Source organism: Sarcophilus harrisii, chromosome 3 (genome assembly GCF_902635505.1).
Source record: "Sarcophilus harrisii chromosome 3, mSarHar1.11, whole genome shotgun sequence".
NCBI lineage: Eukaryota > Metazoa > Chordata > Mammalia > Dasyuromorphia > Dasyuridae > Sarcophilus > Sarcophilus harrisii.
Window position 1 is genome coordinate 610,012,273 of NC_045428.1, and position 12,800 is coordinate 610,025,072.

The window sequence follows — 12,800 nt, forward strand, 5'->3', positions numbered from 1 at the left end:
GGCTCCTGGGGAACAGAGCCTGGGAAAGCAGCATGACTATGTCCTGAGGTACCTAGCAGCTGGGGAGGTTGCCTGGAACCCTCTGGTAGAGTTTAGGCTTGGTGACCCTAAAGGGAGCCTGGACATAGCAAGCCAGGGTAAGGGTCTGATAGGGCAGTAGCCCAAGAGCCTGGAGGAGAGGGGGGAGAGAGGCAGAGCCAGGTAGGAGCTTCGGGGGCCCATGTCCAGAGTGGGTCCTCAGGGCAGGCAGAACTCTTGAATCTCTCAGGGAGTCAGGGAGTCAGAAGGCAGAAGCAACAAATTTCTAATCAGGATCCAGGAACAAGGCAGGATTCCTGGGTCCTTTTGTGCAAGGTCTAAAATTGGGAAAATGTGGATCAATTTTAAATCCAGGGACTGTAACCTCTGACCTTTGTGAAGCACTTGGGGTTCGAAAAACAGTGACGGCTGCGAGTGGGGTGGGGGGCTGAGGAGAGAGGGCTTGTGGTGCTGAAGGTCAGATGATCCCTCCATTAGCAAAGACAAAGGCAACTAGCAAAAACTTAGAGGTGGGCAGGGAGGCGTGGGGGTAGATATGCCGGAAGGTGCAAGGACCTACCTTGTACCTGCACTTACAGAGCTGGTTTGCAGGAGGCAGAGAGATCTTAACTCCAAAAGTTCCAGTTTCCAGCCAGCTCTCTGCAGATTGCTCCTGGGCCCAAGAGTTCCCAATTTAGCCAGCCTCTGAGCCTTCCCAAAAAGAGCTGTCCCTTTCAATCACACCCAGGACCAGGATCTCTGACCCAGAGCTGCTTCCCCGCTCCAAACTCCGCCCTCCATCACGTGAAATGTCTTGACCACTGGAGAGGCCTAACGTCCGCCCCGGACTCCTCCCAGGCTTCCAAACTCCACCCCAAGGGCTCATATTCCACCTGGATCACCACCCACCAGGCTGTTCAACTCTTGAGATCACATCTATCCCGCCAAACTGCCTCCTTTTCCCTCTCATTCCTAGCTTTGGGGCTCACTCCTTCCTCTCTGGAGCTGAAAGGTTGACTACATAAATCCTGGGCAGCAGCCAAACAGAAAGTAGTGGGTGCCATTTTTGAGGTGCTGACTGCAACTCGACTTTGGGAACATCGGGGATTCTCTTCCCTTCCCTTCCCTTCAAGTGTTAATCCAGATTGGATTGGATTTTCTCCTAATCTAAATTAGAATGAGGGCTCACTTAAACAAAGACTTGTTCTCCCGTTATAGTAATAGGGATGTTTGAGCCTCTACAGGGAGATCACTAAAAATTTGACATTGAGGTCATATGATTAGGGGCTGTAGGAATAAACATTCGGCATAATTGGATCAGAATGACTCCATTCTACTCTGAATGCAGTAAGTCAAGAGGGTCAAATGATCAGAGGGATCAAGTGATTTTTCCATGGAAAATAACCCAGAAATGCATTGCTGTTTTACTGGCCATTTTTCTTCATGTTTTAAATCAAAAACCTTATTTGTATTATTGTTATGATTCTAACTTTTCTTACATTGGGATTTGGGGAAACTATAATATAAAAATGCTAATCTAAAAAATGATTCTGAAAGTGTGATATGATTGCAGATTTAGAAAATTAAGTAATATTTTGATCTGGGAGAGGCAAGAGCTGAAATAGGGGAAAAAAAAAACCCAACCCAGAACCTTTAGGAAGTTCTACATTGATAGCGTCAAAGTCAGGAACAAGAAAACCACAGCTTAGTGCTCAGCTTGAAGCAGTTTCCAAATACAGCACACAGGTTGCTGAAAAGGTAGATCTCAGAAAATTCCTTGCCTCATTGTCTTCATCACCCTCCTGCCCCCCAAAGGGCTCTGGGATCAGTGTTGTAAGGGTTAAAAAGCCTCTAGGAGCAAGGAATGCAGTTCAAGGCGTGTGAGAGGACCTGAGGGATGAAAGATACTGAGACATAGGTGAGTCCTATGTGGAGGTAGGGCATAGCCCCAAGAGGAGATGTCTGACCCCAGGTACCATGTCTCCCTCCTTAGTACTCTCAAAGCCTAGCACAACTCCCTCCCTCTTCTCAGGCCAATCCCACTATGCCAGGTTGCTAGTGGACCTCCCTTTCCCCCGATCCTCAGGTGGGGCATAAATATGTGCTACCTAAGAATAAGCTTCTCTTTTGCTTCACCCCTACCTCGTGGTGATCTGTGACTGTGGGATCCAGGTTGGTGCCTGAAGTTGGGTAAGTGTGGCCTAGCCCACCGTGGATGGATGGGCACTAAGAGTAACTCTACAGTAATGAACTGAACCAGCTACACCCAGCGAAAGAACTCTGGGAGATGACCAAGAACCATTACATTGAATTCCCAATCCCTATATTTTTTGCCCGCCTGCATTTTTGATTTCCTTCACAGGCTAATTGTACAACATTTCAGAGTCCGATTCTTTTTGTGCAGCAAAATAACGGTTTGGTCATGTATACTTATTTTGTATTTAATTTATACTTTAATATATTTAACATATATTGGTCATCCTGCCATCTAGGGGAGGGGGTGGGGAGAAGGAGGGGAAAAATTGGAACAAAAGGTTTGGCAATTGTCAATGCTGTAAAATTACCCTTGCATATAACTTGTAAATAAAAAGCTATTAAAAACTTTAAAAAAAAAAAAAAAGAGTAGCTCTAAGGGGAGCTACAAAATTAGAATAGCATTCAGAGATGCTACAAGTGTGACCAACACATCCTAATTAAGCAACAAATCTGGTCTGAAAGCTTCAAACAAATCTATTCTCTATGACACACAAGGCAAAATTCAAACATGGCAATCCCATTTTTCCAAAGCCTCTAAATTTCTTTCAAGGAAAAAATGTCCACAAGGGTATCAGGAACACTGAAAAGTTCCTGTTAGGGTCAGACTGGCTCAGACTGCTCTCCCAAGAGTCTGAGTTTGGGCTTTCCACCAATATCCCAGAAATGAGGGAGGTCCAAAATAGGGACTTTCCAGGCATCAAAAGGTTCTTCCAGGGGGAGGAGTAAATGCTGAATCCTAAATTGGGTATTCAGCAAGGGATACATTGAACACAAGCAGCAATTGTAGGGTTCTGATTGCAGAGATGAGGTTTGGCTCCCCTTTGATTCCCTGTCAGGGATCCAAATGATAAAGTTTGAATCCCTTCAATTGCTGGTGATCAGGAGGTCAGTGGCAATAAGAAAGCTGTTTAAAACCCCCTTTTAATCGGCCACAGGTTTTAAAGTGAAAGAATGCACTTATTCCCAAAATACTAATTGTAAAATTAAAGTTTATTGTTGGATAGGAACCAGTTTGCTAAGAGACTGACTTTTATAGTGGCAGAGCCCTATTGGTAAATGGAATTTGGCAGTGAGAATGTTTTCTCAGTGGGCAGAAGGATCCTTCGTAGCAAAGTGCTTGGGCCTTCTGGGAAGAAGGAGTCCAGATACTGCCCTTTTAAAGAATCTTGGGGCTTTAGGACTCAGTTTCCCTGGCTTAGATGCTTATCAATTTTCAGGTCGGATCTCCTATTGGAATTAACAGCACTTCAAAGGGGGTGTCTTTTGCCAGGATTTCTAATTGAATCAAAGGTTCTGGCATCCTGGAAGGATAACTTAACTAGGGAGGATATGCCTTCCCCAGGAATAGTGGAGATTCTGAAAGGGATCACAGATTAAAAGGAAATAATTTCTTAAAGGGAACAGTTTCCTTCATGCTTCACCCGGAGCAGAGGGAGCTTTCAGATCTAGCATCCAGCCCAGGCAAATGCCTGTGGCATAAAACTAGAGGATTCTTATACCAAAAATGTCTCTGACGTTCTAGACCAATGCCATTTTCTAAATGGCTTAAAGAGACTGAATCCATCAGTATTCAATATTCTTCTGAAACTCCACATGGGGGAAATCCAAAGAGGTACAATCACATCATAATTTTGAGAACTACTATGGGGAACAGGAGATAGAATGAGACCATCTACAAAGCACTGAAAGACTGAAAGACCCTAGCAGGAGGGTTTTTTTTTGGGGGGGGGGATATCCTGGGCATTTCCTCCAGATATAGAGAGAGCCAAGTCCTTGATCAGAAAGGAGCCTGGAAGAATAAGTAGACAATAAGTAATAGCACCACAAATGTTATGTTGGGAACATGGTAAACTTGGAAGAGATTAACTCCAAACACATTAACTTTGCTTATATGTGGACATGTTGTCAGACTTCTTCAAGCTATCATCATTACTGAGAAGTTTGAAAGAAAGGTGAGGGCCAAGTTGTGTAAAATAGGAGTGCTTCTAAAAAAAAAAAACAAAAACAAAGCTGGCTAGAAAAGAGTAAAACGGAGCAATCACCTCATAAATTTGGGTGTGAAAGAAGGAACTGACCCAGAGCCCACAGGTGGGATATGTTGGAAACATTGGAACCTTGCTCTCCTCAGAGTTGAGGAGGAAACAGCCTCGAAATCTAAAAGTCTGTTTTGAGGTCTCAGAAAGGTGGAAAACTGGGGAAAGGATAGCAGCAGGATTTGTAGAAAGGGTGGGGGAGAAGATAAGAAGGAGAGATAAGGTAACAGAGATAGGGTAAAAAGAAAGGCTGAGGACAATAGTGAATAACAAGAAGATGGAGGGAACTTCACAAAGTGTAATTATAAAAAAATAATAAAATAGATAAATCATTGTTTAATTTGATTTAAAAAATATAGAGAAGAAAACCAAATCACTAGAATCAAAAATGAAAAGAGTGCATGTATCACTATGATGAAATCAAAACAATCATAAGGAGTTATTTTGCCTAATTTGATGCCAGTAAATTTAATAATTTAAATGAAATGGAAGAATATTTATAAAATTGCAAATTGTAAATTACCTAGATTAGTAGAAGAGTAAATACAATGTCTAAATAGAGGTATAATAGAAAAAAAAATAGAAATTGAACAAGACATAAAAGAGTTCCTAAGAAAAAAGCACCAGAATCAGATGTGTGATTTACAAGTGAATTCTATGAAGGATTTAAAGATCAACTAAGTACAATATTAAATGTATTATTTGGAATAATCAGCAAAGAAGGCATTCCACCAAACGCCTTTTATGAAACAAGTATGATACTTATACCTATACCAGGAAGAATAAAAATAGAAAGAAAACCATAGACAAATGCCACGAATGCATATGGATACATAAATCCTAAATGAAACACTAGCTTAAAAGATTTATTAGCTCTTACAAGTATGTACATTTTGACCAAGTAGGATTAATACCAGGAATACAAGGGAGTTTTAGCATAAGGCAATCTATTAACATGATTGTTTATATCAATATTAAAAGTTTCAAAAAATCATCATTGCAGTAACAAATGCAGACAATTTGGATAACAATACCACATTGTTTTTCGCTAAAATGAAATCATACAAAAAACAAAAAACTTGAAAGTATTGGTCTAAATGGATTTTTCTTAAATTGATTTAAAAATTTTTATCTAAAACTATCAGCAAGCATTATTTGGAATTTAGATAAGCCAGTAAGATTAGGCTTGAAACAAGGATGCCCACAGTCACCAATGCTATTCAATTTTGTACTGGAAATCATAGCAATAACAATAAGAGAAGAAAAAGAAATAGAAGCAATCAAAATAAAAAATGAGTTAATAAAACAATCTCTATTTGCAGCCTTCATGATCATATACTTGGAAAATTACAAAGACTCAACTCAAAAGTTAATTGAAACAATTTACACTTTAACCAAAAGAGCAGGACATAAAGTAAATCCACATAAATCATCAGCATTCCTAAATATCACAAACAAAACCCTGCAAGAGATACCCCATTTAAAACAATTCTAGACAGTCTAAAGTACCTATAAGTATACCCATCAAAACAAACACAGGGAGTATATAAACAAAACATAAGCAAAGTCATAAAAAGATAAGATGACAGTTTTACCAAAACTAATTTATATATTACTTAGATATACTATATATAGTAGGTAATTGATACCAATTTTATTTTTTACTAAATTATAAAAAAAAAAATAACAAAATTCATTTGAAAGAACATGAAGTCAACAATATGAAAAGAACTATTTTTTAAAATGTTAGAAGGGAGTTTTAGCAGTACCAGATCTTGAACAATATTAAAAGGCCATAATTATTAAAACTATATGGTCAAGATCAATGGAACAAAAAAGACATGCAACTTATTGCAGCAAATAAATGAGATTAACCTTATATTTGACTTCTGATGAAACAGTCAAAGCAATTTATAATTAAATGAAAACAAAAGTTGTTGTAATGCTGGAGAACCTGATGCAAAGATAGAGATTTGAGAGTTTTAAAATATTTTATTAGAGGGAGAGTATGGACTGGGGGCAAAACAGGATCCATGTTGACCCCAATAGGCTGGATCAGATTCTTGTCTCAAAGTAATCCAGCAAGGAGTGAGGGACTTTAGAATCTTTTAGGGTTCCAGCGATCAGGGAATCAAAGGCATAAGGGAGTAGAACACTGGTGAGCAGGAACTTCCAGGAAAAAAACCCATAAATTTAGTTTTGACAGGTTGGGAGTAAAGAAGGATCATAAATTCTGATAAGTTGTGAGACTAGAAGATACTAATCTGAGATAGAAGATATGTAAGATAAGCCATCTAGAGTTTATGACTTTGGAATGCTAGTAGTCAGGGCTCTCAGCCCTAATTATCTCAGTTCTAATGGGAACTGATCCAACCACTTTTGGGAGCAAAATGGAATTAGGGCTAAAGAGTTATTAAACTGCCTCTATTCTTTGACCCACAAAATATCACTACTAGGTCTATTTTCAAAGATGAAGAGGGAAAAAGGAAACGAATCTGCATGTACTAAAATGTTTGTAGCAGTTCTCTTTCTGGGGGCAAAGAACTGGAAATTGTAGGGATATCCATCAACTGGGCAATGAACAAGGGGGTGGTCACATGTGGTGATAGGACGTCATTGGGACAGAATACTACCCTGCTATAAGAAATGATGAGCTCAAATATCTTAGAGAAACATGGGAAGAATGCAAAGCAAAATTATCCCAACCTGCTCCGTGGCTCCCAGGGGCCATTCCTGCTGGCTCCAGGTTCCCTGCCTAGGGTTAGGGGTAGGCCAGGCCTACGTCTTCTGCACACTGAGCTGGGGAGGATTCCAATTGGGGGAGACTTCTTTCCCTTCTCTTCGGGGACAGTTATATTTATATGTATTAAGTCTGTCTTTGGAAATTGAGTCCGGCCCATTTTTATTGTAGAATTGACAAAGATCCTCTCTTACTAATTTCCACTCCTCTAGATCCAATTCTTTTTCCATAGAGAAACAAGGACATATATACTATACAGTTTCTTTCTGCCCGACTGCAGTCTCTAGTTTGTCAATCTCCTGAACTGACTGATTTCTTGTGGGGAGCTGGCACTAATCTACAGCCACATAAGGCCAACCTTGAATAGGTTGAATCTCCTAATCACATCATACCAAAGACTTCCTGAATAGGAATCTCCTAATCACATCCTAACTTTGAATAGGCAGATATCTAGGCATCCCCTAATCACATCATAGAGCTTCCTGCCACCAGAAACATCTGAGCAGCTCATCCTTGGGCGGGATACCAACCCTTTGTCTAGGACCCCCAGCCTGTATTGTGTTTGAACAACCCTGCCTTCTTTCCTACTGCTATATATATCTGTACTATTGCACCCATTAAAATTAGGCTTGATCAGATGGATTTGTCTTGCCTCCATTTTGTGTGTCCCCTCTCTCTTGCCCTTATCTCTTTTCTTCCAGGGTCCACACACTCTGCCTCTAGGGTCTGTCTTTGGAAATTGAGTCCGGCCCATTTTTATTGTAGAATTGACAAAGATCCTCTCTTATTAATTTCCACTCCTCTAGATCTAATTCTTTTTCCATAGAGAAACAAGGACATATGTACTATACAGTTTCTTTCTGCCCGACTGCAGTCTCTAGTTTGTCAATCTCCCGAACTGACTGACTTCTAGCTTTCAATGTTTTTCAACTGAATCCTCCTGACTGAACTCAGCTCTTTTTTTATGCTCTTTTAGAGGTGTAAACTCAAAGGTTGACTCCTCCCCCAAGAGTGGGATTATGGGAGGTGTGAATTCACAAATCTCCCATACTTGTGAACTCCAATGTGAGCTCTAATATGCAAACTCTCTTAAAGGTGTGAGCTCTAATGTGTAAACTCTTAAAGGTATAAGCATTGTTTCTATCAACTCTAATGACTTTACACTTTGTAAGGATTCTAACACCTTCTGATACTAAAATTTAGGTTGTAGGTTCAATCTACCTTAGTTAATGATTTTATGAGGAACCACATATCCTCACAATAAGGAGCTTTATTTAGAGGTAAGTAATCGATTAAGCCAGAGGGGTTAAAGATTTCTAAAATAACTAAGTAGACTTGGTTTACCTCAGGCTTTCTCAATCAAGGAATAGCCATAGCTAGTTTGGAGGTTTCTGGACTATCTGCAGGCCATTGAATAATTAGTCAGGTTCTTCTGTAAGCAGTAAAGTGAAGGTCAAGGGGTTATCTCTTAGAGGTTTTCTGCTGGAAGAACAAGTGTTTTGCTTTTCTTCCCAGAGGCTTCATGATTGATAATTCTTTAGGAGGGTCTACACAAAATACAGAATTCCATTAATAACAAGTAGTCTAATGAGCAGACCTTGACAGACATTTCATGGCCATCACCCCATGTTTGAAAAAAGGGGATGATCAAGGACAGAGACTAGACTTCAAATTCAATCTCAGGCATCACCTAGCTCTGCACTTCTGGGAATGTGCTTCTTTACCTCAGTTTTCCTGTAGAGTGAAAGTAATAATAGTACCCACTTCCCAGGTTGTTGTGAGGATCAAATGAGATAATGCATAGAAAGCTCTTGGCACAAAGTAGGCACTTGGGATAAGAGCTCACACACCTGCTTGCACCCCACTCACCTGGATGGGAGTTCCTCAGGCTTGCTCTCTCCAAATGGGAAATGAAATCTCTGGGAACTGGAAGTATTGGGCAGTGGAAGACAGAAAGCATGACCCTGGAGAGAAACTTGTCATTTATTCTTCATTGGAATAGGGCCGGAGTGTGAGGCCCACTGTGTGGTTCCAAGGACAATTCAAGGATGGTTTTCAGGGTGCTTAATGCTAGGGGAAGAGGGCAGAGGAGAAAGAAGGCCATGTAAGCAATCTGGAAGCTGCCTCCTTCCTAGAAGGACGGCCACATCCCACTGCTTCCATTTTCTGGACATTAGAAATAGCTGGTAGCACAGAGAAGGGAGCATCAGGCGCAGTCAGGAAGCCCAGAGTTCAAATTTGGATTTAGACACATCCTGGCTATGTGATTCTGGGCAAGTAATTTCATCTGTTTGCTTCAGCCTCCAGACCTGTAAAATGGGGATAAAAATGGTGCCCCAAACAAAGGGTTTTGGTGGGGATCAAGTGCGATAATGTGCATGAAGGAAGCTCTGAGCACAAGGCTGGGATCCCAGCAAATGTAGGGAAAGAGCTCCTCCCTTCCCTTTCTCTCCCTGTATCTGTACAGGCCTTTGAAGGATGTATGAAGGAAGAATGAGGTCCTACTTGCTGTGCTGGGGTTTTATGAGTTACACCAGGGGCAGTGAGGTAAAAATTTATTTTTTTTAACCAAAAAGAACATTGCAAAGACAAAGTTTCCCATGTTCAGTGAAAAGGGTCAGGATTAGTTTTCAGAAAGTTTGCAGACAAAATTGCTGGGTTTCCATCCCATAATGCAAAGACCACTCATAGAAGAACCAGGCAGCAGGAGGACCCTGTCTCTTGGGGACAAGAGGCAGCCCTTGGGCATTTCTGAGAACTGGTAAAAACTGAAATTCTGCACCCTAGGGAGGGGGATGGTGACACTCCTTTTGATGGCAGTTCCAGAGTTCCAAGGGAAGCGCTCCTTACCCAGGGAGAGCAAGTTCTCAGCATTCTCCAGCATGACCTCCTTGTGCAGCTCTTTCTCATCCAGATCCAACAGACCTCACTCCTCCAGGCTGAAGTCCACACTCACAATGTCACAAACTCCTAAAACACTAACACCCAGAGGACATAAGAGTTGAAGCTCGCTTCATAACTGACCTAATCCAACGCTCCTCAATTTACAGAAGGGACCTGAAGCATGGAGGAGAGATCTGCCCAATGGGGACAGCCCTGAATTCAGAGCCAAAGTCCCCCAAACACCAGTGGAATATAGAGAAACACATTTTATATTTTTAGGTGGAATAAAACTGAGAAATGTCTTATTATGAAATGGGACTATCTCTGGAATCAGAAAAGTTATGGGTTCTATTAGAGAGAGAGAGAGATGCGTATTTTTAGAGATGAAATTAGTGCTATATGTGAAGCCAATAAGTTTTCCATGATCTCTGAGTAGAAAAAAAGATCTTGTGAATTTTCCAAAAGCCAGAAATTAAATCTTATGCAGATGAAACCACTATCCTTCCTCCCCCAAGAGTATTTTATTTTTCCAAATGCAAGTACAGCTCATTTTCAACATTCATTTTTGTAAGAGTTTGCGTTCCAAATTTCAGAATCACACACTTCTTAATGGATCTGGCCTAATGGTCATCACTTTACAAAAACAAACTGAAGCAGAGAGAAAGGCTTTACTCAAAGGTCACATCCTCTATGAGAACACTTGGAAGCACAGTCATGCAAAGGCCTCCCATCTACACTGTACACCGCTAGTGTGGACACAGCTGCTGACATGTTGTCTTCCATGTTGGAATGGAAACTTCTTGAGGGCAGGGACTGGTTTTTCTTTCTTTGCATCTCCTATATATATACAGAAAGCCTCTTCCCTTTCTAAATGCCTGTTGCTTTGACCTAAGAAATGGTAAAGGGAAAGAAACGCTTGGGATGAGCATTGTTTAAGTAAATGATTCTAGAAGTATCTAATTGCAGCTTTAGGGGTATGGAGGGGACTCAAGAGGTGAAGAAAATAAAATGGAACAACAGAAAACCTACCACAAAGTAAAGAAATGCTGGACAACTTCTGAACCATGTGTAGCATTTATTATACAGGTTTGTTTTATATTGAATCTGCTTTTATGTTTTGCTGGTTACCCCAAAATTTTTTTCTTCTCTTATTTTTTATTTAAGGTTAAAGTAATAATACTAACCACACAAAAATGGTAAAGAGAAGGGATTCAGAGAGATTTGGGGATATCTGCGTGGCCTCAGGCAGCAGGAGCTGAGCAGCTACAGGAGAGCAATTTCTGCTCTGCTACCAGCCAGGGAGAGGACAAGAGCTGGGGAAGCTTCCAGAATTCTGCTCCAGATAACACTCAGGGTCAAGGGTTTCTGGGACCTTCAGTTACTACAAGTGAGAGCTTGGCCACAGGACACAGGGAGTGTTTAGATTGTGTGTGTGTGTGTGTGTGTGTGTGTGTAGTGAGGAGATGGTACTGGACTAAAGCAAAGACATGATACCTACAAGATAGACACATAAGTGAAGTGGTCATCCTTGTCAGTCATTTGTAATGAGGGAGAATTTAAACAAACATTTGGGGGCAGCAATTGGAAAAAGGGGATAGTGCTGAAGATGCCAAAGGGAAAATGAATGACTTCAAAACATAGGATAGAGGAGACAATGTTGTTATTACTATATTCACTTTCCTGCCTATTTTTGTAAAGTAAGGATCGAACATAAGAGAGATGGCCAGCCTCACAAACTATCTTCCCGATCTGTGGAAATGGCCTCTTCAGCTGAGGCCACATCTGTGGGCAGAATACACTAATCTTGGGTAGGGGTTTGTGACTCTCAGGAGTAATTCCCTCTGGCTTCAGGCTCCCTGCTTGGACCGGGACTTAGTTTTCCGCAGGCTGTTGGGGGTGGGGGTAGGGGGCTTACAATAGAACAGATGTCTTTCTATTTTTTTCCTGGACATGGGGTAGCCTACATGAATTTAGAGAGTGTGAGCTTCTAGGGGAATTACTAAGTCCTTGGCCCTGCCCTTAGGGCAGAGACCCCAAACAACAGGTGGAGGGAGGCTGAAAGGAGTGAAAAATAGAAATGGTGGAGTCAACATGGGAGAAAAAAGGCAGGATATTGCCTGAACTCTCTCCAGTTTCCTATGAAATAACTTTCAATTAAGATTCTGGAGTGATAGAACCTACAAAATAATGGGGAGAAATAATTTGCCAGGTTTAGATAACTTAGAAGGGGTGTGAAAAAGATCTGTCTCACTTGAGTAAAAGGGGAGCACACAGATCAATAACTGAGACCCCCCTGGCACAGCAAGTAAACAGCCAGTTCCAGGGCCCTTGGCACAACTGCCAAGGAGACAGCCCTTGTGGCTCTGCATATGCTGCTAGTCAGTGGCCAAGCTCCTGGCCCAAGAGTAAAAAGTTTGGATTAGTGCCATTTGCCACAACAAATCAAAAAAAACCTTGACAATAGAAATTGAAACTAGAAAGGAAAGTCAAAAGACAAATTCAGGAGACAAGGTCAAAATGCCTCTAATACAAAGTCTCAAAGAGAAATAAGAATTGGTGGCATGTCCAAACATTCCTCCTCAAACAGCTAAAAAAGGATTTTTAAAAATCAAATAAGAATAGTAGAATAAAAATGAGAAAAAGAAAGTGGACCTAGAGAATCACAAAAAAAAAAAAAAAAAAAAAAGAATCACCAGTTTGGTTTAAGGAAAGCACAAAAATCCACTACAGAAACAGCTCCTTTAAAAGAATTGGCCAAATGAAAAAGAAGGCGCATTAAAGAAAATAATTCGTTGAAAATTTGGAAGCCAATATAAATAAAATATACATGAAAAAAAATCCACTGATCACTTACTGAAAGAGATCCCAAA

At 40.8% G+C, this 12,800-nt stretch overlaps 1 protein-coding gene across 4 annotated transcripts in view; it reads right to left on the reverse strand.

Annotated features, from left to right (window-relative positions):
- Positions 1-12,800, reverse strand: part of LOC105750081 (zinc finger protein 260-like) — a 31,630-nt gene that overhangs the window by 15,119 nt on the left and 3,711 nt on the right. Inside the window, exon 1 of one of the 4 annotated variants that reach the window (XM_031963547.1) lies at positions 9,898-12,567. The exons of 1 other annotated variant lie outside the window; for it this stretch is intronic. In XM_031963547.1, coding sequence (XP_031819407.1) covers positions 9,898-9,931 — 34 coding nt within the window. In that variant the 5' untranslated portion in view covers positions 9,932-12,567. Of the gene's footprint in view, positions 1-598; positions 1,593-9,897; positions 12,568-12,800 lie in introns of those variants that run through there. 2 more of the 4 variants (XM_023500964.2, XM_031963546.1) reach the window with 2 other exon arrangements.